Source organism: Mirounga angustirostris, unplaced genomic scaffold (genome assembly GCF_029215605.1).
Source record: "Mirounga angustirostris isolate CCGP_5_RB_7025 unplaced genomic scaffold, mMirAng1.0.hap1 SCAF_10, whole genome shotgun sequence".
NCBI lineage: Eukaryota > Metazoa > Chordata > Mammalia > Carnivora > Phocidae > Mirounga > Mirounga angustirostris.
The window spans coordinates 51,974,248-52,001,950 of NW_026991718.1; the positions used below are offsets into that span (position 1 = coordinate 51,974,248).

Here is a 27,703-nt window from a genome sequence, read left to right on the forward strand (position 1 = left end):
AGTGAAGGATGGCTACAATAAGGGTCGTGAGTGGCGCAGTAGAAGCATGTGCTTCAAAGGAGCTGTGGTTCAATGAGAGGTGAGGCGGGAACACGTTATAGAAGCAGCAACAAGGAAGACTAAGGAATACAGAGGACACCTACCTATTCCCCTTTCCTACGCTGCTAACATTTATCACAATTACGAATGCAAACAATTAACTTCTAAAAACAAAGAAGTTGAAATGAGGGAAAATCTGGGAGAAAAGTAACTGAATGGTTATCTAAATTAGGCTGAATTATTATTATTTTTTAGAGGGGGGAGGGGCTGAGGGAGAGGAGAGAGAAAGAACCTTAAGTAGTCTCCACGCCCAGTGTGGGAGTCTGACTCAGGGTTCGATCTCACAACCCTGAGATCATGACCTGAGCTGAAATCAAGAGTCCAGTGCTTAATCAACTGAGCCACCCAGGTGCCCCAGGCTGAATTATTTTTTAAGATGAAAATTACAATTAGTTAGAGTGGGATTTTAAAAACTGTAGTTCTTGTCCCATTAAAATCAATTTAATGAGTCACAATAAGCTTTTTAAAAAAATTAAATAGAAAATAGGTCCTTTGGACACAGCAACAGTAAGTATTGTTTCATAATACTTTTGTTTCACTGACATACATTTATATATGACGGTAATGAAAAACAGAAGTCTAAATGTGGGTAGCAATCAAAGGGTTTAAATGTCTTTGATTTAAGGTAATTGTAAATTAGAAAGAATCACTTTTAAGACTACGTAATAGCTCCCATATAATTTCTTATTTATCTTAATTTCTGGATTGCTGAGGGATCTTCTTATATCTCTTAGCTGGACACAAAAAGTTCAACAGTCTCATGCAATACAACTGAGCACCTAACTCCTTGTCCAGGAGATCACGCTATAGAAACTACCAAAAAAGCTCTTCTAGTGTATTCTACTTTAGTGTATTTTGCACTAATAGTACAACAATTTCCATGAGAATGTTAAGAGTCATAACCCATACTTACTTCCCCATCTTTGGCAAGCTTTCTACCACACCTCATGCTATTTCCCTCTAGTTCTTCTTTATTGATTTCTTGAGGCCTAGAAATACACATAAGATGTGAAATTTCACAGAAAATAGGCAACTAATAGTTTAAAAAGAACTGTTAAGTTTAGAAGAATAGAAAAACTTGCTAATAGATTTAAAAATACCTTTTTGTGTTATAGATAAAATAAGAATGCATTGATTAAATCTAGCCCATTGCCTCTGTTAAAAAAATAATAATAAAATAAAATAAAATTTAATGTTTCACTTATTGCCCTGACTTCTAGAATACTTTTTATTAGGTCTCAGCCAAACCAGAGAAGAGGAAAAAAATGTCTATGAGAAATTGTACTCCTCAAGAAAATAAAGCACTTAAAAGTTTAACTACTAACGAAAATAAGTTAAAATCTACTATTTAAGACGTGACTTGGTATCATCTACCATTGGACATTACTATTTCATATCCAAGCCATCTTTTTTTTTTTTTTAAAGATTTTATTTATTTATTTGACAGACAGAGAACAGGAGAGCACAGGGAGGGGGAGCGGCAGAGCGAGAGGGAGAAGCAGGCTCTCTGCTGAGCAGGGAGCCCAATGTGGGGCTTGATCCCAGGATCCTGGGATCATGACCTGAGCCGAAGGCAGACACTTAACCAACTGAGCCACCCAGGTCCCCTCTAAACCATCTTTTATGTAGTATAACCATGCAAACTCAATATTTAATAGAAACAGCTGTAGAATTTTATCAATTGATCTTTACTTGGCTCCCTACTTTAAAAACCTTAATCAACTAAGAAAAACACCGTTATTTCAAGTTATGATAACAAAAAATGCATTATTATTAGTGTGGAATTCCAAATGATAAAAGTAATACAAAATATTCACTACATACAACATTTATTAAGTGCCTAGACTGGGGACCTCCTCACCATCAAGTTCAAATACTGAAATACAATATATAAAAAATAAGTAAATGTATATAAAACTAATAAAACATGTCCTTGACACCCAAGAGTTCAGCCCAGTATAGAACTATACATATAAGTAATATTTACAATAATGTGGAGAGAGTTGTGATGTTAGGAGCATGAAAAAGGCAGATTTACTGCCTGGGATTAGATAGAGATCATCACAGAGGAGGTATTATTTGTGCCTGAGTGAGAATTTGTTGGGGTAGAGGTCAGGGGTGGATTCTATGCAGGTGAAGGGCATTCCAGGTAGAAGGTATAGTAGGTAAAAGAATCTGGAGCATAAATGAATACCAAATGTATGAAGAATTTAGTACAGCTAGAGCCTAAGATGAGCATGAGAGGAGATGAAGTGAAAGACATTTGGGATGGACTGTAGATGGGCCCCCCAGGCTATGCTAATAAGAGTTTCAACTTTTCCTGTAGATAGTAGAGAGTTCTCAGGCCTAAGTTCTGTTACTTTTACATTTTTTATTATGAAAAATTTCAAACCTAAAAGTAGATAAAATATTTAATGAGTCAAATTTTCTCATCATCTAGCTTTAATAATCTTTTTTTTTTTTTAAGATTTTTTTTTTTTTTAAAGATTTTATTTATTTATTCATGAGAGACAGAGACAGAGAGAGAGAGGCAGAGGGAGAAGCAGGCTCCCAAGGAGCAGGGAGCCCGATGCGGGACTCGATCCCAGGACCCTGAGATCATGACCTGAGCCGAAGGCAGACGCTTAACCATCTGAGCCACCCAGGCGCCCCTAGCTTTAATAATCTTGTTTTAGTTTTACTCCAAGCCCACTTCTCCCCATAACCCTCCTGACGGATCATTTTGAGGCTAATCCTCCAGGCATATCCTTTAATCTGTAAATCATTCAGTATGAATTTCTTAAGGATGAGGAATTTTAAAAAACGTTTATATCACACATAAAGAATAACAATAGTCCCCATCATCAAATCCCTGGACATATTTAAGCAGAGAAGTGACACAATTCTATTTCTGCTTCAGAAATATAACTCCATCAGCAATGTGGAAGAGCATGGAAGAGGAGATCCCTGGAGGTAGACTTTAATAGATTATAACCTAACATCCAGGAAATACACTGTCTTCCTCACTTTAGTAGCCCTGCAGCAATGAGCAGAGGCTCAGTGTCTATGAAATAGAGCACTTCGTTGGGGTGCTATGATCATACATACACTTCTGAGGGGAGGAAACCCACTTAGTGCAGCTCAGTCTCTTAGGTCAAATTCTATGTTCAATTCAGTAAAGATACAGATGAGGAAAATCTTGAAAAATAAGAACACTTAACATCTAAAAACTGAATATACAAAAGAATGAGGATGAGTTTGAAAATATTTCATATATTACAAAATGCTTTGAATCTGAATTCCATTAAATAATTAACTTTTTTTTTTTTGGTTTTTGATTTGTTATTATTTCTATTTCAACAATCTTACTATATTTGTGTAGGATAAGTATGCTGTAAATATATTTGGAAAAAGATGGAACATAAATTATAAATAAAGTAGAAACCAAGAATCCTGGATAATAACCTCATAATCATTACCATGAGTTTGTATAACACTTTCATATAGTCACTGTTTGGATATAAACATAACTAGGTCATATATTTTAGCAGGTTCTGTGGTGGATAAGAATGGGTTAAGAGATCAGGGGCAAAAAAAGTCAAACTTAAGGCCTCTTCCATATCCACTCTCAGATGGATTGTCTGCTCACACAGCCTATACCAAGGAGTCAGTATACAGATCAAATAATAATGTGGAAGTACATCTGTGAACTGCAAAGCACATCGAAAAGAATAGATAATCTGCTTTCCCTTCAAATGAAAAAAGCACAGAAATATTTTTTTGGGGGGTCATATGCTTCCGGGTCAGGCATCTATAACTGGATTATGTTAATTCATTACAGACTCAAAGGTCTTCAAAACCCTTATTAGCTAATTAGTAAGAATTAGAATTTCATAATACTACCACAAATAAGAAAATCAGCTTTACCTATATATATAAGTATGAAAATCATGCTTTGTGAAAGCATTATTCCAAGTAATATTTCAGTATGTTGAAAGAAAATCATTATATAACACTAGGTGAAACACAGTTTATGAATTACTCAATTTTTACAAATACAGCAAATTACTACCCAAACATTCCATTAATTGATAATTCCAATAATACTGATAATGTTACAGAAATATAAGAATAAAAGTTGATTAATAATCCTGTTTCTCTACTTTAACATTTCTTGATTTTTCAATATAATAAATGCATTTAAAAATTCACAGCAGAAGTTACACTGTTTTTGGTTTGTTCCTTTTTTATGAACAATGCTATGATCTAACATACTTACCCCACCTCACTGTCTTGTTCTGCCCGGAGCATAGCAAGCCACTGCTGTTTGTACACTGAAGAGAGCCATTCTAAAATATAAAAATAAATAAGCATAAAAGAATAATAAATACTGAAGAACATAAAGCATTTAAAAATTTTAAGAACTTGATAAAATTGTTACCATTTCTAAACTCAAGTTTAAAATAGCAACAAATAAAGCTGGTAGTTTATATTTTACAAATATGCTATAACAATATGGCCTAATGATTTTTAGTGTGGTAAACACTATTATTATGCTTTGCTTTAGGATAGACTCCACTTAGATTACATGCATTTATTATTTTTTTTAAAGATTTTTATTTATTTATTTATTTGACAGAGAGTGAGAGTACAAGCAGGGGGAGCAACAGAGGGAGAGGGAGAAGCAGACTCCTCACTGGGCAGGGAGCCCAATGTGGGGCTCGATCCCAGGACCCCAGGATCATGACCCGAGCCAAAAAGGCAGATGCTTAACCCACTGAGCCACCCAGGCGCCCCAGATTACTTGCATTTAAATTAGGATTTAAACCTTTAGTTAAAAGTAGATTCTTGCATTTAACAGTTTCCTTTTCATAGCTCATATTAATTTTTGTAAGAAACATACCTAAAGTAATATTTTCAGTTTTTATGTAACTTTTATAGAAAACTGAATAAATTGTTTTATTAAATTATCTAAAAATAACAACTAATTAATGGGAGATAAATTATCAGATAAATCATGCATGCTCAAAAAATAATTTTGAGGGGGTGCCTGGGTGGCTCAGATGGTTAAGCGTCTGCCTTTGGCTCAGGTCACGATCCCAGTGTCCTGGGATCGAGTCCCGCATCGGGCTCCCTGCTCCTTGGGAGCCTGCTTCTCCCTCTGCTTCTCTCTCTCTCTCTCTGTCTCTCATGAATAAATAAATAAAATCTTAAAAAAAAAAATAATAATTTTGGGGGTGTCTGTGTTGGCGCAGTTGGTTAAGAGTCCAATTCTTGGTTTCGGTTCAGGCTGTAATCTCAGGGTTGTGAGACAGAGCCCCACCTCGGCGCTCTGTGCAAAATCTGCCTGAGATTTTCTCTGCCTCTCCCTCTGTCCCTCCTGCTTGTTATCTCTCTCTCTCTAAAATAAATAAATCTTTAAAAAAATAACAGTAATTTTTGCATACTAGGTTTAGGTGACATATTAAAAAGAGATTTTAATTTATTCTAAATGAAATAAAAGTTATAATTGTATTTTTCCTTTAATAAAGCATATCATTTTTTCCACAGGTCTATGTAAACTGAAATTTTAGTTAAAAAATCTACTAATAATATAAGTAGAATTGGCTTAGTACCATATTTATTTTTCTGCGTTTATTTATTCCCAACCAAATGAAGTATAAGTATACTTCTAATACTTCAAAACTCATTTTTTTTTTTTTAAGGATTTTATTTATTCGACAGAGAGAGATACAGCGAGAGAGGGAACACAAGCAGCGGGAGTGGGAGAGGGAGAAGCAGGCTTCCCGCGGAGCGGGGAGCCTGATGTGGGGCCCGATCCCAGGACCCTGGGACCACAACCTGAGCCGAAGGCAGACACTTAACGACTGAGCCACCCAGGCGCCCTCAAAACTCATTTTTAAAAGTCTGGTCTAGATCTAAAAAATCCAGAAAACATAGTAGAAGGGAAAGTCAAGTTGGGTCCAAAACAATCCTAGTGAAGCATCTCAGAAAATGAATAAGACTCGTTTTGCATATTAATAAATTGCATATAGCCCATTCAAAAAATAAAAAATAAAAGTCTGGTCTAAAATAGTATACTAGTTAATCAAATTAAAGAACATCTATATTAATATATAAACTTGGGGTACATATTATACTTTCGTTTTTATTTTAATGTATATATATTAATAAAGAGGACTAGAAGAAATTCACCAAGATATTCATTCTAGATGATGGGATTAGTTTCTTTTTCCTCATACTTAACAAAACAAAACTGTATCACAGAAAACTAGAGTCATTTAAACAGTCTGGATAGTGCTTAATGATAGGGGAAAATACTAAATACAAAATGTGAACACAGAAAATTACCTATGTAGTATGATCTCACTTTGGTACAAAAATGTGTATCTTGTTGGGATTAAGGGTAATTTCTATTCTCTTTTTATTCTTTTCTAGGACATATATTACTATAATAATCAGAAAGATGTTACTTAAAATCATAATTTCGTCATGTTCTCTTACCTGAAGGTACTAGGGAATCTTGTTCAATAATTCTTGCAGAGGCCAAATCACTGATAATATACTGTAACCTTAAATGTCTGAATACTGACACAAATGGTTTTCCTTGTTCAGTTTCAAGGAAGGTCATACCTTCAAAATCTATAAAGAACAGTTTAAATTCAATAGGCATTCTTTTCAAATCTATTTATTTTATTCCTAAATGTTTTTATGGGCAGGGAGACACACACACACACAGATATACACACACATATATTCAATTAGAATAGAAATAAGCTAGTTTTCAAAGATTATAAAAACCTGTGGAGTATGGATAAATACTTAGAGAGACTTAGAAAGAAGCCTCAGGAAATTAATTTTGGTTCCAAGTGGACTTTGGGCTGGGAATTCAGTTGTACACCTAGTTTCTGGAGTTTGGAGCTTCCAGTGCAGCAAGGTTTGGGAAAGGAAGGCTTGAGAATGGTAGTTAGGGTTACAGTATCTCTCCAGAGACTGAACACTCCAGTGGAACTCCAGAGCTCAAATGCCAAACTCAAGGGTCTTCATAAGATACAAAGGATGTGGATTTGTTTCTTGGGATTCATCTAATTTATGCTTTAGCTGTATGTGGTGAACACTACTAGTTAATATGTTAATTCTCTATTAAAATACAAAATAAGATACAAAGACACTATAGCCATTGCTTTGCAACACATGTATTGAAATAGTTCAATAACAACTAAAATCCAAAGATGTATTGTCCAGTGGTGTGCTGGAGATGGCTTGCACTGGCTTATAGGAGCTGATGGTGTGCATTTCTTCTCAACTCTGCATTCAGTGGCAATGATGTCATGTTGGTAGACTGGAATCAACCACACTGGGAGAATTTGTATCATGGAAATTTTAAAAACGCTGAAAATCAGGGATTATTTTTTCAGAGACCAGCTTACTAGCACACCATTATGTTATGTATATTAAGACATGCAATAACTTTTTTTTAAGGGAATAACAAACACAAAATTCAAGATAGTGGTTGGAAAAGTCAGAGATACACAACAGGAGAGAAGCACAGGAGTAGACTGAAGTTACTACTGTTCTAGTACTTCTGGGGGTTCAATATACAATTAAAAATAAGCAAAAATGGTGGCCATGCATGGACCAAAAATGACCATGAACTAAGAAAATCATGAACTAAGGATAATGATTTATCCACTTCTTTGCACCCAGAATTTTTCCCTATTATCTGTTCTAGCAAAGTAAAAAATAAATACATCGCATGTTCCACCTCTGTCCCAATAAGAAAGAATTTAATAGCAGTTGATCTTAATGAATTTTAGATGAGTCTTCTCTGAGACTCTGACAAAAGGTTTGAAGTTCTCACCTTGCAAAATGCATGCAACACACGCATACATATAAAGTTCTGCATACACTTTTGGGGGTGACACACTGAAGCCTGTAGATGGGCCCCCCATGTTAAGAATTGTTGCCTGATAGACAGAGTTAATGTGTTATAGGAAATTCAATGTGGTCAAACAAAAGACAAATGTAATCACCAAGACCTGTTGGTGATAAAATGGGAAAGGTAATAGTTCGGGGGATCAAACTATGGTGTTAGTTCAAGGAGTAATAATTCAGTTAATACTTGGCAAGGCATTTTTCTTATCCAGCTTTACTTTTCTCAATTTAAATTAGGGGCTGAATTAGATAACTGCTTAAGGTCCTCACCAGATCTAAAATTCTCTAGGTCTACAAATAAGTTAGGAATTGATTTTAATAAATTTCAATTAAAAAGATGCCCAAACCAAGTTCTCAATAAAAATTTCAGGCATACCTTTTCTCCTCTTAGAAAACCAGACATCTGTTTCAGTCAAAAGCTGTTTTAAAGATCCATTCCACGAAGGCACAAGTTGAAGGAACATCCACTAGGTTAAAAAAGCAAATTAAAAAAAACTGTAAGATTTTATCATGTTACAATTTTACATTCAAACTGCTTCCACCTTAAAACATAATATTTAAAAAATTTGATTTCCAGTACACGCCATTGAAAGTATTTATTTATTCGACAGAGAAACACAGCGAGAGAGGGAACACAAGCAGGGGGAGTGGGGGAGGGAGACCAGGCTTCCCGCTGAGCAGGGAGCCCAATGCGGGGCTCGATCCCAGGACCCTGGGATCATGACCTGAGCTGAAGGCAGACGTTTAATGACTGAGCCACCCAGGTGCCCCAACATGCTCACAAGCTTTAAATTCATCATGGGTTTGGGGCACCTGGGTGGCTCAGTCAGTTAAGTGTCTGACTCTTGATTTCCGCTCAGGTCATGATCTCAGGGTTGTGAGATTGAGCCCTGCATTGGGCTCCACGCTTCGCTTCGTGGAGCGTGCTTAAGATTCTCTCTCTCCCTCACTCCTTCTCCTTTTGCCCCTCCCCTCCCTCTCATCATGGCTTTAATCGTGGTCCAATGATAAAAACTAAAACAATGTGTGATAAAGAAAAAATGAATTCCTGAGAAGTATTTATGGCCTCAAACGCAGTATAGTTTCACAATTAAAATGGTAAAGGTTTAATATATATATTACATTAGTAATTTTACACTAATTTATTCTACTCATCAACTAACTCAATTTTGCTAATTATTGTGTAAGGTTATAAAAATAATCTTAATTATTTAATAACAATTTAATAGATTATTTAATAATAGTTTATTAAACAAGAGAAAAAGGAGTTTCTTACTGTTTTATTACTGTTGAGACAGTATACAGAGTAGTTAGGAGCATGGACTTTTAAATCCTGGCCCTGCCAATTAACAGGTGGACAAATTACCTAATTTCTCTGGGCCTTAATTTCTTCATTTACAAAATGAACATGATGCCTCATAGGACACTAAAAAAGTTATTATGTGTCACTTACTTTGAATAGTGCCTGGCACACAGTAAGCACTTACCCTTACTAGCATAAAAGCAATTACAAGAATAGGAAACAATGAACGTTACCACTGGCTCAGAGACAGAAATGGCCTGTCTACCCTTCCTTCAATGATTACATAACTCAAGTTACTAAACCTCCTTGAAAAAAAAAAAAAACAGTAGTAGAATCTCATCTCTACCACACAATAAGCAATTGCAATGATATAACTTAGAAGGTATCTCATTCTCAGATTTCAAAGCTGGGTTAAAGGAGACTTTGTTGCTGGGGACAAAAGGCTAAGGGCAAAATTATTCAGTGGGAAAAGCAATGGACTAAGACTCACAAACCTGGGTTCTACCTCAAGTCTGCCACTTAGTAACTGTAAAGAGTTCTAAGTCCTATCATCTACAGAACAAGAATGATAGCTGACTTGTCTCTTCAGAGTTGTGAAAATAAAATTACATTAAAGATGTTAAAACCTTTCAAAAGGATGAAAAGAAACATATGCCTGAAGTGCAAATAAGGTCTTTAAAGAATTTCACCATTTTCTAGAAAAAGTGAAAATTTCATCATAAAGTCATTAATTCAACTTTGAAAACATTTCTGAAAACCACATAAAATATTTAACATTTCTGATTATGTAAATGACATAACAATAGCATGCTTGTTGTTGAAAAAAATCTGGGAAAAAAATCAGAAACATATTCCTAGGATAGAAAAGTATGTAAAACCAAAGAAAGGAAATAGGATGCAAGCTCTCATGGCCCACCACTTATTGTCAATTGCAGACCTAACAGTCAGAGAGGTAACCTTGCATTCCCAACAGGAAGAAGCCAACTTTACTACTCTAGTAGGAGAAAGGAAGAATTTCTTCTTGCCCAGCAACAAGCTCAGCCAGTAAGAAGATACCACAACTCAGTCAACAAGGAACTCTATAGCTTTCCTCCAATGGATTTTCGTTTCATTCAAAGCAGCCACTCCCAACTTCCTCTTTTTTTCAATAAAGTAATGTTCCTCTCCTTTGAGGTCTGGACTTGCCTGTGGTTTGTCATAGCTTACATGTACCAAATTCCAATTGCTCTACTATTCCCAAATAAATCCATTTTGCTGGTAAAATAACTGGCTATTATACTTTCAAGGTTGACAAGTATAAAGAATAAAATTAAAATCATTCATGACAGCAAATCCCTAAATAAAGATTTTTTTTTTAACATTTTGGCATATTTCTTTCATTTACACCATTCCTTAATCACGAGACACTAGCTGTTTCCAGTTTTTCACTATTATAAGTAATGCTGAGGTGATGCCCTTACATATATATTATGTCAATACCTTTTTAAGAGCCGTGTATACATCCATCTCCACTTGCATCACAAATAAGTTAGATGAACCAATGAGCTGTTTCATGACATTTATACTAGAAAAGATAAAATAGAGGTAGTGAGTTTATTCTCATGCACAGGCTAAAAGACCCTGGTGAAACTAAAAATTTAAGTCTTTTTAATGAAAAGAAAATGTCATCAGTCTTTTTGCACAACACAAAGAATCTTAGACAGAAATAACCTATCTGAACACAAGGATACTTTTAATTCATATAGTATACTATGAAAGGTCTTTATTTGAACTGACAGGAAAACAAGGCTTTGATCTGCTGATTAATCAAGTTAAAACAAGGTCTCAATTAGATAACGTTTAGTATGCTCTGATAAAGTGGCAGTGTTCCTGTTTTGCCTTTCCTGAGCATTGTTTAAAAAAAAAAAAGACACTTGTCAAAATTCACTGAAACATCTTTATCTTCAAAGTAACCTTTAACATTGATGCTTAACTGCTTAGTCATAAAACATGTTTTCATTACTATTAAAGAGTAAGATCAAGAAATATGTATTAGTTTAAATTTAGAGTGGAAATTATATCACCAGTTGTTTTTTCCCACTTCCTTTAAGCCATAAAAAGCCAGAAGAACATCTAGGTTTTTAAGATGACCACTACAATTTATCTTCTTTTTGAAAGAGTTCAATGAGAAATTATAAAAAAGAAAAAAAATTAGTGTTTCTAATGATTTTCTTTCTTTTTTAAGAGTTTATTTATTTGAGAGAGAGATGGAGAGAACAAGCAGAGGGAGTGGCAGGCAGAGAGGGAGAGGGAGGAGCAGGCTCCCTGCTGAGCAAGAAGCCGGATGCGGAGCTTGATTCCAGGACCCTGGGATCATGACCTGAGCCGAAGGCAGATGCTTAACTGCCTGACCACTTAGGCACCCTGATGATTTTCAAACCAAACATAATGCAGAGCTTTGTTTATACCTTGACATCTTTACGTAATGATTTTTTTGGTAGAAAAATGCTTCTCAAACTTTTCTACCAAAGTACATCCTAAGGGCAGAGGAAAGGACAGGACCCAGGAATCCAGGAGATAGTCTAGCCATAAAAATAACATTCCTACTACTTCTTGTATTTCATCTTTAAAGCTCAAAGAAACTTGAATTCTCTCTATTCCACATTGTATTTAAACAAAAATGTTTATCTTTTTCCCCATCACTTCCCCACCCATACTTGTAAAAAACAAACAAACAAAAAAACCCAGTAAAATTGACATCACAGGAATGATCTCTTTGAGGGCAGAAACCATGACATAATCATCTCTGCATCCTTCACAGCCTTCATATATAGTGGACATTCAGGAAGTGTTTGTTGAAGTAAGGCAGGCAGGAAGGAAGGGAAGAAGGAAGGCAAGAAGGAATAATAATAGATGCTATTCTTTTATTTTTTTTTTTTAGATTTTTTTATTATGTTAATCACCATACATTACATCATTTGTTTTTGATGTAGTGTTCCATGATTCATTGTTTGCATATAATACCCAGTGCTCCATGCAGAACATGCCCCTTTTAATACCCATCACCAGGCTTGGGGCGCCTGGGTGGCTCAGTTGGTTAAGCGACTGCCTTCGGCTCAGGTCATGATCCTGGAGTCCCGGGATCGAGTCCCGCATCGGGCTCTCTGCTCGGCAGGGAGTCTGCTTCTCCCTCTGACCCTCCTCCCTCTCATGCTCTCTGTCTCTCATTCTCTCTGTCTCAAATAAATAAAATAAATAAAATCTTAAAAAAAAAAAAAATACCCATCACCAGGCTAACCCATTCCCCCACCCCCCTCCCCTCTAGAACCCTCAGTTTGTTTTTCAGAGTCCATAGTCTCTCATGGTTCATCTCCTGAATGTTGAATTTAACTTCATCAGGCCTACCAAAAAGTTTAAAACAACTTCCTTAAACTTAATTTTGCTGGGGTGCCTGGCTGGCTCAGTTGGAGCATGCGACTTGATCTCAGGATTGCGAGTTCAAGCCCCATGTAGGGTGTGATTACTTAAACTCTTTAAAACTTAATTTTGCAATGGTAAAGATGGTTTTTAAATAAATTTTTAGATTCTCTAAGAGCCCAGCAAAAGTGAGGTAACACTTATTTTTCTATAGTTTTATAGTAACAATGAATTTTTCTATTAAAATTGGTTAAAATAGTAGACATACATATTATTTATGACAAAGAAATCTATGAAGCATTTCTTCAGTTCATAGATGTCAAGATACCTTTCATTAAATTATTCACTTTTCATAAGTAATATATTTTTGTATAAAGCAAATGCATACTTGAACAAATAAACATTATTTTAGGATGATTAATTATAAAGTTATTTAAAATTAAAATACCTGAGTTCCTTAAAAAGTTCAACATTCTGGTGAGTCATCAAATTGTTCAGAAGCCATTCAAGGCACCTGAAATTAAAACATGGAATTATTTTTTACATGATACATAAATAATATATCATGTATTTATGACTGATTTGGTAGGACTTACAGTTAAAATAAAAACGATTAGTCTTGCCAGAACATGCTCAAATTTTTAAATTTAACGACCAAAAATTTAGTATTGTTTTTGTCAGCAGTTATTAAGGAAATACTACCTTATATTAATAACAGCATTTCTACTTAAGGAAACATCATTTCAAGTTGGTGTTACATCATTTATGAAGGGGCTTGCACACTTCTATTACCTTTTTTATAATTTGAAAATGGGTACTGCAATTCTCAGGAGTTAAAAACATTGCCAGTAGGTGTACTGATATAATGTCTATGATGCCTACTATTTAAAAAATATTAATAGAAAACGCACTATAAAGAGTGACCAGAGTTTTTATAAGCCACTTATAAACATGTATAACCTACCCATGGTCACTTACAAAGACAACACTTTCAAGGAATTTACTAATTCATCCAAATGTAAAAAAGGACTTTTTATAACAAAATTCTAGTCCTTTATCTTTTTTCTTTCTTTCTTATAGCTATACATTCTCTTAAGAAACCAAAGCAGCCAAATTCCCACAAGTGGGATGGGAGGAAAAATAAAAAAGGTAACTCACTTTTTCTTTACAGAATCTAATCCATAGGTCCCTGCTGATGTGTAATAGCCACATACAGTTTTCACATTAATTGTTTCCTTCATTGTCTCACCACACTGCTGTATTAAACCATCCTGTAAATATAAATAAGCACTGGAAAGGCCCATTTCACGTGGGAAAAATTAGCTCTGAATATGTGCTTGTACATATTAAAAAGTAAAAAAAAAAAAAAAAGGAAGAAAGAAAAGAAAGAGAACTCATTTAAGTGCAGAAAGCCTAAATTTTTAAGTCCAGTAAAAATACTGAAAAAAAAAAATCCAGCAAGTATTCAACTAAATACTTGGAACTGAAAACAGAATGTAGGGGATAAAAGCAGTAAGGCAGTAAAGTAGAGATGAATACTACTATTCTCTTTTTTATTCTTCCTCTCTCTGGGACCTTGCAAAATTAAGCAGCATTATATCTGGTTTGTCTGTTCTTTTTAAATTTTATTTAACATGCTCAGTCAACCATGTGATGGAGCTAGGCAAGTAAACAGTATGACTCATCAGAAAATGTTTATTAAAGTATAAAACACATCAATTTCTAAGAGATGCACCTAAAACAAATACATTTACATTGAAGTATTAATCTAAAATGTTTATATGTAAGATTTCAAATGAACTAATTTTATTCAATATATGGAAAGAATGTCACTTTTTACCTAAATTTCTGAAATATATTCATCATGCAAGTATATTATTAAGTTAGTTAGTTAAATCATAAAGATAATGCAGAAAATGGATTTAGGACAAAACCAAAAGGACTAAAGTTAGAAAATAAAGTGCACTTGTTGAAAGTAAGTATTGAAAGGATGACAACATATAAAAAATCAAGTGATCTCAGCTAAATATATTGAGCAAGCTATTTACTAATACTTCAAATAAATAAGTATGCAAATATCACAGAAAAGGAAACTTAACTTTTTATAAAGATCAAAATAAAATGCCCCATTAGGATTTTAAACTTACCTGAAAGTCATTTGAGACTACCCCCTCACCCAGCCCCTTCCGAGTTCCTCTTTTTTTTTTTAAAGATTTTATTTATTTATTTGACAGAGAGAGACACAGCGAGAGAGGGAATACAAGCAGGGGGAATAGGAGAGGGAGAAGCAGGCTTCCCGCGGAGCAGGGAGCCCGATGCGGGGCTCGATCCCAGGACCCTGGGATCATGACCTGAGCCGAAGGCAGACGCTTAACGACTGAGCCACCCAGGCGCCCCTCCGAGTTCCTCTTAACATCTTGTCTGTCACTAAGTCCAGTGGATTATCCCTGATTAATCTTTCTGTGATCCAGTTTTTCCTCTCCATGCTTATTGCTACTACCCTACTTTAAACCCTCACTTGGGCTACTGCAGTAAGATTTTGTCTCGAATGTACTCATCTTTTCTTCAGTACATCCTTCACATTATTTCTGAAGTATTCTTTCTAAAACACAACTGCCTTTTCTTTGATTAAAAGCTTCCAAAAGGGGGCACATGGGTGGCTCTGTCGGTTGGGAGTCCAACTCTAGGTTTCCGTTCAGGTCACGGTCTCCTGGGTCATGGGATCAAGCCCCACGTGGGGCTCCGCACTCAGAAGGGAGTCTGCTTGAGGATTCTCTCCCTCTGCCTCATCTCCCACTCATATGCAAGCTCTCTCTCTCAAATAAGTAAAATAATTAAAAAAAAAATCTTCCCAAAGTACCTACATATAAAGTCTAAACTTCTTAAAAGGTATAGAGGGATTTTCATAATCTGGCCTCTGCTGCCTTCTCAACAACCCTTCCTTGATTGTGCTAGAGCTTCTTATATGTGCTTCTTATGTCTGTGCTAGAGCCATGTTCCACTCAGATTCTCTGATCCTCCACTGTTTCACATCTCTGGGTATTAATTTACTCTGTATAAAATGCTTCCTTCCCCTCTTCTTTCTTTGCAAGATAAATAGATTTTCAGTTTTCAAGACTCAATTTCCTTCTTTGCACCACCAAGTAGAACTGACCGCTCCCTCTGTTCATCTGCTAAATCCTACAGGATGTTTATTATCATACCTATAATACTGGATAGTTCTTACTCTGTCTCTGGGTCTGTTTATCAACCCTCCTGCCCCCATTCCACACACACATTACATTGTGAGTTCCATGAAGGTTGGGACTATGTCTTAATTTACCTTTGGATTCCTATGCCTAGGTTGACACATTGCTCAATATATATATATATATTTTTAAGATTTTATTTATTTATTTGACAGAGAGAGAGATAGCGAGAGCAGGAACACAAGCAGGGGGAGTGGGAAAGGGAGAAGCAGGCTTCCCGCCGAGCAGGGAGCCCGATATGGGGCTTGATCCCAGGACCCTGGGATCATGACCTAAGCTGAAGGTAGACGCTTAACGACTGAGCCACCCAGGCGCCCCTGCTCAATATATTTCTGTTGAAAGAACAAATCTGTCGTTCTACCAATGGATTATATATATATTTATGTGGTTTACCACAATTATTTCATAATCAAGGAAAAGTTGACAAAGTAAGCACTCAATGTTTTTCAAACCCATGACCTAAATGAATTAGTAATCATAAGTGATCTGCTTAATAACAGTCAAGATAAATCACTAATGAATAGAAATCTGTAAATGGACTTAGACAATTAGTCAATTCTTACCACATTATAGTAATTCTAAGGTATCTACACTGAAATAGCTTGCATTCATCTTACACAGACATGATGACCCCCTCAGCTATAATAAATTGGTTTTCTTTTTTTTTTTGTTAAGATTTTATTTATTTATTTGACAGAGAGAGAGACAGCGAGAGAGGGAACACAAGCAGGGGGAGTGGGAGAGGGAGAAGCAGGCTTCCCGCCGAGCAGGGAGCCCGATGCGGGGCTGGATCCCAGGACCCTGGGATCATGACCTGAGCTGAAGGCAGTCGCCTAACCAACTGAGCCACCCAGGCACCCCAATAAATTGGTTTTCATTAAGCATTTTATTAGTAGTATTTTTTTTGGTTAAGCTTCTTAAATGACTTATCACAAATGACATATTTACACATTTCATTTTTATTTTAAAAATTGTAAAAAGCTAAGCTTTATTTTTGTTTTTAGGATAAATACTTTGAAACAAAGATCCAACTGTGATCCTTTCTTTGAATAATGTGCATACTCGTCTACGGCCATCCCACCCTGAGCGCACCCAATCTCGTCTGAATAATGTGCATACTCACCAACTGTAACATACAAGCTGCTGCCAAAATGGCAATAACTCGACTGGGCTTTATTAAGACATCATCTCGATACAGTGACCCAAATGCAACCTGCAGTGCTGAAAGCAAAAATAGACCCAGGGAATGAAGTAACAGTGATATCTATGAAAGTATTACAAAAATAATGACGACTGTCTTTATACTCTAAGATATATGTCTAAATTTAGGATGTACATAAAAGGATAAGAGAGTATCACTAATTAAAATGCTAATAATGGTTACTGATTAATGGTGCTAATTTAATAATAATGTTACAAATTTCCATTTATTCAACCTAACAGAGCTGGATTCTTCTGCATCTAATCTTGACATTAGTTGGTGGTCAGAAATAAGATACCCTTGGAAAAAGTTTTATAAAGATACCCTGAATAGACCAATCATTAAGTACACATACCCCAATGATAATCTTAACCCTCGTGCTTTCAGTGCTTCATTCCTGGGGAGTGGGGAATAGCTCCTGGTCCTCTTCATGCCACACTCTCCCCCAACCACCACAGCTATCTAGGCCTGTCCTTCCTTCTCTGCACTGCCACTCTTGTGGGTGTTTATAAACATCCTTAACTTTTCTCTTTGCCTGTGTTGTGAGTACTGGGTACTTACACTTGGGCAATCAAAGAGGGGAGCAGAGGATGAGCACTGGAACAGGAATTAGGAGAACTATAGGCTGATTGAGGCTCACTAAAGTGCTGAGACCCTAAAATAAGTCCCTAAAGCCTCTGGGCTTCAGCTTCCTCATCTAAGAACTCAGAGCTCTAAAACACTGATTACATGATTCATACCCTACTGTTCCCAGAGAAAGTCTTCATACATGGGGAATAATCAATAAACACTATTTATCAGCTCTACTAAGTAGATTAGGGACAGATAGAACAGAATTGATAAAAACTATGGGGCAAATCAATACAAAGTTGACACTCTAGGGTGTTAAATGGAGCTTTTTTCCTAGCCTACAAGGTTGGAAGAAAATATTTCTTTTCTTTTTTTTCTTTTTTCTTTTCTTTTTATTTTTTTTAAAGATTTTATTTATTTATTTATTTGAGAGAGAGAGAGAGAGAAACAGCATGAGAGGGGATAGGGTCAGAGGGAGAAGCAGGCTCCCCGCTGAGCTGGGAGCCCGATGTGGGACTCGATCCCAGGACTCCGGGATCATGACCTGAGCCGAAGGCAGTCACTTAACCAACTGAGCCACCCAGGCGCCCGAAAATATTTATTTTCTACCAAAAGAATAAAAAGGTTATGTTATACTTTTTGCATAATAGTAAACATGGTGGTGGTTACCTTCTATATCAATATTCTGGTCCGGAATCTCCAGTTCAATAATATTCATGCTGGATTCTTTCCAAGAACCACTGAACATACTAGAAAAGTAGCCAGACTTAAAAAACAAAACAAAACAAAAACAATTATCTAGTACCTTCTGTGCCTTCCAAATTATTTTCCCATTTCTAATTCCAAGCAACTCTTCTATCAAAATGAATCCATATTATTTCAGGAGAAAAAGAGTTGCTAAATATGTCTACAGGAAAATGAGATTAAGGACACTTGAGGTATGTCAAAATACTTTGTTTAGGATTAATTTAATGAAAACCAAACCAAATTCTCATATTACTATCTGAACTGAATTCCTATATTACTATTTGAAACTTACATTAATTTTTTACTTAGTTAAAATAATTTCTGAGTCTATTACAGGTATTTGTTTTCCTTCTCAATGACATTTTAAATTCAAGCTTAGAAAACATATCATGTATTTAAGACTCTCATAAACATATGACAAGACACAAGGTGAATACATAATCATGTACTGAGGAGGAGTGAAGACTAAGAACTTTCCTACTGTTGAATCCTTACTGTGTTAGTGGCTGTAAATGGGATGATCCCCAGAAATTAGGATAAATCTAAAGTTTAGTTTTAACTAATCAGAAAATTCCAGAATGGACCTAAATTCTTGGTAAGGTACCAAAATGGATGAAGTCTTTAGTTACCTTCTAGATAGTACCTCTCATAATTAGAATTACTTTGGACTAGATCAAATATTAACTAATTTCAATGAATACTTAGTATGCATAAGGCACTGTGAATAGAGCAGTAAACAAAACACGGTTTCTGTCCTTAGGAGGCTTACTATATTTTAGCATGTGGCTTGCACTATAATCAATACAGTTTCTCTTGAGAGGGAAAGCCTTCACTGAGGCATTCTCATCCTTAAATTCACAAAACTGCTTTCAGTGATTAAAAAAAAGGTATGGACCCTATCCTCAAGTTGAGACCAATATTCTGATATATTCCCTGAGCTATAAACTTCAAGCCAAAGTACCTTGTTCAAAAAAATTAAATAAAAAACATTATGATTAAAATGTTATAGAAAAAGTTTTTTTTTAATATTTCTACTGAAATCTTATACTATACTGTCTTACCAGTAATTATTGTCAAACAGTGAAGAAGAGAGAAAATATAAACTCCATAGGATAGAAACTGAATTGTTCACTGTTCTATTCCCAGTGCCTAGAACAATGATTTGAAGAAAGAATAGATAGATTTGATGAAAGAATAAATGAATAAAATATTTGAGCCATTAGAGCAACATTTTCTTTCATTTTGAGAGTTTTGAATCTTTAAAATGGGGTGGCAGATGGTAATATTTTCAGCACACAACCCAAATAGGTATTATCAGCTAAATGAATTAGTCTGTATTTGCTGGGTTTTGTCTTTAATTTAACAGCATTTTCCAGAAGGAAAGAAGAGTAAGTGTCAAGAATTTTCCATTCACTTTCAATCCATCATATCTACAGAATCACATTTTGGCTAAATGCATCCAACTTAAATAATTATATACAAAATAAACAAATTCAGCAATCTTAACTTTAGACATTTTTCCCCTAACTTTTTTCCCTTTTATCAGCGAAAGGCACCAAAATAAGAACCTTACTGAAGTAATGACAAAAAGGTATTTGCTGGGCTGGTATGACAAGGAAAATTCAAAATCTGTTTTCTAGACCAAACTAAGTGTGTGCCGTATTTCTGATGAAACAAGACTTTGGAACGAGATGATAGGACTTAAATTACTGTAAAGAGATTGCTGTGAAATGCAATTAGAAAGAACATGACTTGAAAGAGTATGAGCTATTTTTAAGTAATTACCTTCTTTAGTCAAATAGAAAAATAAAATACTTACTTGACATAAATATATTTTGTGTAAGTTCCACTCTTCTCCTAGAGCACAAATCTTAATGTCACTATTTTCACCATTCAAAAATAACGTTTGATAAATATATTTGGATGTACTCTTTAATTTTTTCCTGTTAAAAGAAAAGCAAATATTACATATGTGTAAAACTGAATGTTTTATTGATTTTGCACAAAACTCAGAATACTCCTTTTGTTCAATTTCTATGAAATAGAGCCAACTTATCCATTGTGTAAAAGAATAGAAGGACTGGACGCCCGGAGCCAGCGCGGTGAGGACCATGTTGCTTCCGAACATCCTGCTCACCGGTCAGGTACACCAGGGGTTGGAAAAACCACGCTAGGCAAAGAACTTGCATCAAGATCAGGACTGAAATACATTAATGTGGGTGATTTAGCTCGAGAAGGGCAGTTGTATGATGGCTATGATGAAGAGTATGAATGCCCCATTTTAGATGAAGACAGAGTAGTTGATGAATTAGAAAACCAAATGAGCGAAGGTGGAGTTATTGTTGATTACCATGGTTGTGATTTCTTTCCTGAACGCTGGTTTCATATAGTTTTTGTGCTGCAAGCAGATAACAGTGTATTGTACAAAAGACTTGAAACAAGGGGTTATAATGAAAAGAAACTAAAAGAAAATATTCAGTGTGAAATTTTTCAAGTTCTTTATGAAGAAGCATTAGCATCCTATAAGGAAGAAATAGTACATCAACTGCCCAGCAATAAACCAGAAGATCTAGAGGATAATATCAATCAGATATTGAAGTGGATTGAGCAGTGGATCAAGGATCATAGCTCCTGACTTATAAGACTGGCCACTTTACAACCACTCTTGTTATATCCCTGCCATAATGAATAAATTGTCCAGTTATCAGTAAAACTTTCTTATTAAGATTGTGCTGCAGGACTAGTATATGGATAATCTAAAGGTTTATGTTTGGGCTTTTTTTCTCCACGAGAAAGCAAAACATTCTCAAGTATAGTATATATAATATCATTAAGGATTTAAAGTAAAAAGTGTCATCTTAAATGCTTCAACTGCTGAAGAATAAATAAATCTGACCAAATGGGTGGCTAAGCTGGTTACAGAAGAAAATGAAGATGATCCCTTAAAATAAAACTTAAGACTAAGGATAAAAAAAAAAAAAAAAGAATAGAAGGATATTTATATTCAAATTTGCATTAGTACATAACAAACTAATAACAGTAGTATCTCTAGTACTCTATTCCCAAGAGGGTTAACAGTGGCTAGATGGGACAGCATGTACACGTGACCTTTCACTGTGAACCATTTTTGCAATTTGTGATAGTTGAACTAACTGAATTACCTGTAGGTCAGCACAGTGATTTTTGCTTACTTCCTCGGTTAGAAAACAGTACTATGGAGGATCTCAATACAACTGCAATGATACTTCTATGCAACTACAAAATGGAGAACAAGAGTAAAAATTTTACCTACCCAAGTAATTTTTAGAATAATTTATATTTAATCTTATTTTGGTATCAAACCATTCTTAAACTAAACAATTTTTTTTCCCCATTAGCCAAATGGTTTGCAGCCTTACTTCAAAGGTTTTCAAAACTATGCTCAATGGAGAAGTGTCTTCGGGGCCACCAGAGAGAGCTGATGAGTAAACCCTGGGCATCCTCACCTACCTTCAACTAGAGCAGCATCATATATTAGGGATTTCTGCATAAGATTTCATTTAAAAGATGAATTATACATCTTTTTAAGTTTAATAATCATTGTTCAAGATGGTCCAATGAATAAGAAAAGCCCTAGGCAGAGGCCGATAAATACTTTTTTATATTCCTGGCCAATCCTGACAAGTTTTCTTGGTAGTTAAAGAAAAAAAATTTTTTTTTTTTGGTAGTTAAAAATTTTTAATCTTTTAAAAAATCAAGTAATTTCAATGACGTCTTGAACCAGTGTGCTTGACATGTCTTCCCAACAGACAGTAAAAACAGCACATGCTTTGGTGGTGGAGAGACTTGGGTTTGAGTCCCTCACTTAACTCAGATATAAAGAGGATATTAGTAGTGACCACTTTATTGGGTTACTGTGAGAAATAAATGGGACAATATAGTTTCCAGTTCCTGATGGCACCATCCCCAAATGACACTAAAAGATTAAAAGTACAGAAAGGATTAAGCCCACAACAGCAGAAAGTAAGGGTGGGCTTATCACCTGATGAGAGAATTCGGTGGATGTGGAAGTTAGAAAATAAAATGAATAGAAAAAAGCAGCAGAAGCCAGAATATATCATGAAGGTCTAGGATGGAGGCTGACGCCCATCTGCCCTTCAGAAGCCTGTGTGGGTTGAGGGGAGGGGTCTCAGAAGAAACAAAAGGCAAAAGTGAGGCTGAAAATGGGGAAACATGTTCCCCTAATGGCCTCTTCCACGATGTATGAACACAGAATACAGATAGCCAGAGTACAGATAACTCAGGCATAGAGATTCCGAGGCTCTTCTAGGAAGGAGAGGACAAATATATCAGGAAAAGCTAAGACTTCAGTGCAGGTATTGACACCCCAGACAAAACAATCCTCACGGGGCGCCTGGGTGGCTCAGTTGGTTAAGCGACTGCCTTCGGCTCAGGTCATGATCCTGGAGTCCCGGGATCGAGTCCCGCATCGGGCTCCCTGCTCGGCAGGGAGTCTGCCTCTCCCTCTGACCCTCCTCCCTCTTGTGCTCTCTCTATCTCATTCTCTCTCTCAAATAAATAAATAAAATCTTAAAAAAAAAAAAAAGATTAAAAAAAAAAATCCTCACTCTGGTATTTGAGGAATCTGTAGCCTGTGAGCTCTTAACCCATTCACCCCGAATCATGGTCCCCAAACTATGTGTCAAAGCACCTGGAGGATCACATCAAACTCAGGGATGCGTGTATAATATTTTATATTCGATGGAAACAACACAGCAACATCTTTCAGATACCAAGCTATCTAATACTATTAAGCAGTAGTTTGAACCTAACTATGAGATATTTCTTTAGGACCAGAGGTACCAAGAAAAAAATTACTGAGACACTAAGGATGCTATGAACAAAAAAAGTTTGGGAATCTCTGCTCTAAAACAAAGCATGCCCCACCCCATTTAGTGATCAGTCTTCCTACTTAAAGGGAAGGCTTAGTAGAAATAGATCTATTTACTCAATTAAAACACACACACACACACAAAACCAGTTTCATTCTTAAATATAAACAGACAACCAAGAATGACCCAACATGAAGAGAATTAGGAGCATTAAAGACTATTAAAAAGAGAAACTGGCCCCAGAGGAAATATATTAATTAGGGAAAAGAGAACTTAAAACACCCTAAAATTAGTATATCTAGATATCTGAGATTATTACATTTATAAAACAACAGGATACTATGATAAAGGAGACAAGGGAAAAAAGAGCTCTTAGAGACTAAAAACACGGTTACAGAAATTACAAAGCCGAAAGAGAGGCTGACTGAGAAAGTTAAGGAAATTTCCCAGAATATAAAGCAAAAAAGACCTAGAAAGGAAAAAAAAGAAAAGAGAAAGAGGTACAATCCAAGAAATCCAAAATCTGGTTAAGAGGAGTCCAAGAAAGAGAAAACAAAGATAACAGGAAAAAGGAAATCATGGAAGAAATTAATGGAAGAAAATTTCTCCAAACTAGTCTCCAGATTGTAAGGATCAACCAAGTACTGAGGCAATTAAAAAGCCCACGCTTAAGCACATTCTAGTTAAATTCCAAAATATCAAAGAAAAAAATTCCAAAATTTCCAGAGGAACAAAACGTCACCTACAAAGAAAAGAGAATTAGACCAGCATCCTATTTCTCATCAACACTGTAGGCTAGAAGACAATGAAGTAATATCATCAAGGACATGAAGTTACTTTATATTTCCATACCCAAAGGATGAATAAAGTGAAAGACTAAATTTACATTTAGGTAAGCACAAATTACCTCCTTTTGCACCCTTTCTGAGGAAAATACGCAAGGATGTAGTTCCCTAAAATGGGTGAGAAAGAAAAAGACCCAGGCTATAGAAAACAGTAGATCCAATCCTGGAGATGTGGTAAAATTAAGTCCCAGGATAAGCCCAGACCTGGAGAGCAACGGATCCAGAATGAAACAGGAAGATGAAGGGACCCGGGGCGGGGAGCTTGGGTTTGGAGGAGGACGCCATGAAAATGTGTTTGGAAAGATAGGAAAACCTGAATATATAATGAAGGAATATTTTTGCCAATGATGAGGAAGGGGGAGGCAGTTAGAAACTCTAAGAAAATAAAAAAGCAATACAAAAAAGGGAACTATTGCAGTAAGATACAAATGAAAACAGGGCCTGACTTTGAGCACTTGATGGAACTTAGAAAATAGACTGCACTTAAATGTGAGGTTAGAAAATTTCTCCAGTAGAAAAACAAGGAGTTGTGACATTGCACCCAGGAAGTATTATTTATAATCTTAGCACACACTACTTGACTTTGCAGTGAACAGTATTTACATAGTTCTAACAACAAATACTGTTTACCAAGTTTCAAAATTTAAAGACGGTCTAAGGCACAGCAAACACCCAAGATCTGGTTGCAGAACAACTGAATTTTAACAGTTATGTTAATGTAAAAGTAAAAATTACAGGTGTCAAAAGGTGTGAATGAAGTGGAAGGTGGGCTTGGAAGGCAAAGCTTTTCATGGAGTAGTTGGTCGGTGGGAGAGCACATCAGACAACCTCAGGGAACATAACTGGTGCCAACACTCAAATTTCTAGGTCTTAATATTTTCTTACACCCTTCATCCATGCTGGGCTGAATAGCCAGGCCTCTTCCACTGATACAAAACATACTAAATTCTCAATGTATTTTCTAATAAGGGTTTGCGTTGAAGACTTTCCATTCTAGTACACTCATGTAGTTCAGGGGGTTGGCAAAGTTTTTCTATAAAGATCTGGACAGTATATATTTTTGGCTCTGTCAGCCAGAGAGGCAGCAAGCAAGTCTGTTGGCATCCCAATGGGCAGCTGCCTGCTTGCCCGCCTTAGCCTACCACATCTCAGCAAACTTTTCTACCATCTAGGGTGGGCTACAGCCACACCATCTCCAATATCTTAATCTCAGTTGGAGAAAGATGGCTATATTCCAAATTTGTTCCTTCCTTGGGTATTCTGTCTCAATCTGAGAAGTTGTGACTGCACCCTTATATCCTCTATTCCTGTATATTTTTAGAGATCTCTTTACCTCAGTAGTTTACCTTCAGTAGTTAATTCCCCATTACTTGCTAATAATGGTTATATTAAATTTTCCCTGTTCAAATTGCAGCATAATTTCTCTTTTGAATGGACCCTGACATAGATTTTAATAATGACATTAAATATAAGTGGTCTAAATAATAATTAAAAGGCAGAAATTATCCTAAAGGATTAAAAAAAAAGCTAGACCCAACTATATGCTCTGTACAAGATACCTATTATAAATATAAAGGTACAGGTAAAAAAGGAAACAACAGAAAAGATATACCTTTTAAACACTTATCAAAAGAAAGTAATAGTGGATATATTACCAGGGATAAAGTGAGACATTTTGTAATGATAAAGGGGGCCAATTTATCAAGGAGACATAATATTTACTGAGTGCCTCAACACTGCCAGGCACTGTGCATTATACACAATCTAGTATTTGTCAAACCCTAAAAGGCAAATATTAGCATCTCCATTTTACTTATGAGGAATTAAGGCTATTAAGCACAGAACCCAGACTAGAACTCATAATCTGAGCTCTTTATACGAGACTGACTCTCCAAAAAGGTGGGGGGCGATGGTGTCCATTTTTGAAATAAATACAAGCTTTCACAGATAAAACTGCATGAAAGATCTTTAGATATCAAACTATTAACACAGGTTACCCATAATACTTTTATTTTACAATAAGTTACACCTGTGTAGCAAAGTTTTTCAATCTTTTTTTAAAGTTTCATCTAAAAAATTACATTTATGTGACCCCACTGATGATCTTTAAAAAAAAAAAACGCAACCAGATTGCTTTATGTGAAAACATTCTACGCATTCTAATTTTCTAATTCACAAGTAAACATCCTGTTTTTCGACTCAACTCTTTCAAAAAAGGTTAAGCAAGCTGCAGCACTGGCTTACACACATCCCCGGTCAACGTTCAAGTACTGGAGACTTTGAAAGACTGTTCCTAGCAAGGAACAAATGTACACTATTGATAAACTTCACCTTTACAGTTAAGGAGAACTCCTCGCGTATGTAATCACTTCCCTTTACACTGGAGGACGACAGCAGGGGTGCCCCTTAAGGTAACCGGATGCAGAACAACTCATTCTCCTGCCACCCACTCAGAGAGGACAAAGGTGTATTACGGAAGGCCAGCCTAAGGTTTAATGAGGCCCAAGCTCTGGCTTGGCGTTTGCCAGTCTCATCTTGGGGCTGTAATACCACTCGGACAGCGTCTGTGGTTTATAATCCAGAACCCAAGCGTCTCCCAAGCGCTCCCCATCCGCCCCGCATCGGTCTGGCTCCCAGGTTTCCCAGTAAAGGGCACGTCGGCTCCTCACCCCCTGGGCAAGCATCACACCCCGAAGTGCGCCCGGCGCCGGACTTGTCCCCAGGCGCGGCCCTGGAACCGCCCAACAGGTGCGGGCGCGTCCCTCCACGTACCTGCGCGGGGTGTTGAGGAGCCGCTGCTGCTCGTCCCCTTCCTCCTCATCCTCATCTGTCTCGGAGTCGGGGTGACAGTAGCAGAAGGCCCCACTGCTCCGCTTGCGCTTGCGGCTGCCCGGGCAGTAACAGAAACCGTGGCCGGCCGCATCGCCGCCAGTCTCCGGCCTGCGAGTCGAGCCCCCCGCCCCAGAACCCGGCTCCTGCTGGGCTCGGGCTCGCCCCGGGTGGCGCAGCACTCGGCTGCTCAGCGAGCCCATGGACCACGGCTCCCCGGGACTTCAGGGAGCGCACCTCAGGGAGCCCAACGGAGACCGTCTCCCGCCATGGCCCGGCTGCCGCCGGCCTCCACCCAGCCCGGGTGCCTACACCGCCACCTTCTCACGCGGAGCCCCAACCGTCGCAGCGGACGCTACCGCCTCCATCCTCCGCCCCGCCCGCCGCGTCTCGCCGCGCGGCGCGCCGGGACCGCAGGCCCTCGCCCCCTCGCTTTCGCAACAAAGCGCGGACTGGAGCGCGCGTGCGCGCGGCGAGCCTCCGGAAGGGGCGGGGAAAGACGATTGTGCGTGGTGGGTGGAGCCTGCACTGAAAGGGACGCCGGCTGGAACCCGGAATAAAGTAGGCGTGTAGATGATCGCTGGCCTGCGGTCGGCCTGGGTCTCACACTACCGTGAGCTTTGGAGCCAACCTAGATTTTAGCGTTACTCCACATACCCCATTGTATTGGCCCGACCGGG

General features: G+C 37.0%; 1 protein-coding gene and 1 pseudogene across 1 annotated transcript in view; one reads left to right on the forward strand and one right to left on the reverse strand.

The window, feature by feature from the left end:
- GMCL1 (germ cell-less 1, spermatogenesis associated) overlaps positions 1-27,468 on the reverse strand; it is a 38,517-nt gene extending 11,049 nt beyond the window's left edge. The window contains exons 1-11 of the mRNA XM_045884849.3: positions 26,967-27,468; positions 20,298-20,421; positions 18,401-18,497; positions 17,084-17,181; positions 13,871-13,983; positions 13,161-13,226; positions 10,796-10,880; positions 8,390-8,480; positions 6,583-6,720; positions 4,358-4,427; positions 1,013-1,088 (exon numbers count right to left, since the gene is read on the reverse strand). Of these exons, the coding sequence (XP_045740805.1) occupies positions 1,013-1,088; positions 4,358-4,427; positions 6,583-6,720; positions 8,390-8,480; positions 10,796-10,880; positions 13,161-13,226; positions 13,871-13,983; positions 17,084-17,181; positions 18,401-18,497; positions 20,298-20,421; positions 26,967-27,226 (1,218 nt within the window). The 5' untranslated portion in view covers positions 27,227-27,468. The remainder of the gene's footprint in view (positions 1-1,012; positions 1,089-4,357; positions 4,428-6,582; positions 6,721-8,389; positions 8,481-10,795; positions 10,881-13,160; positions 13,227-13,870; positions 13,984-17,083; positions 17,182-18,400; positions 18,498-20,297; positions 20,422-26,966) is intronic.
- LOC123851207 (adenylate kinase isoenzyme 6-like) lies at positions 20,566-21,377 on the forward strand (annotated as a pseudogene).
- Positions 27,469-27,703: the final 235 nt, after the last annotated feature.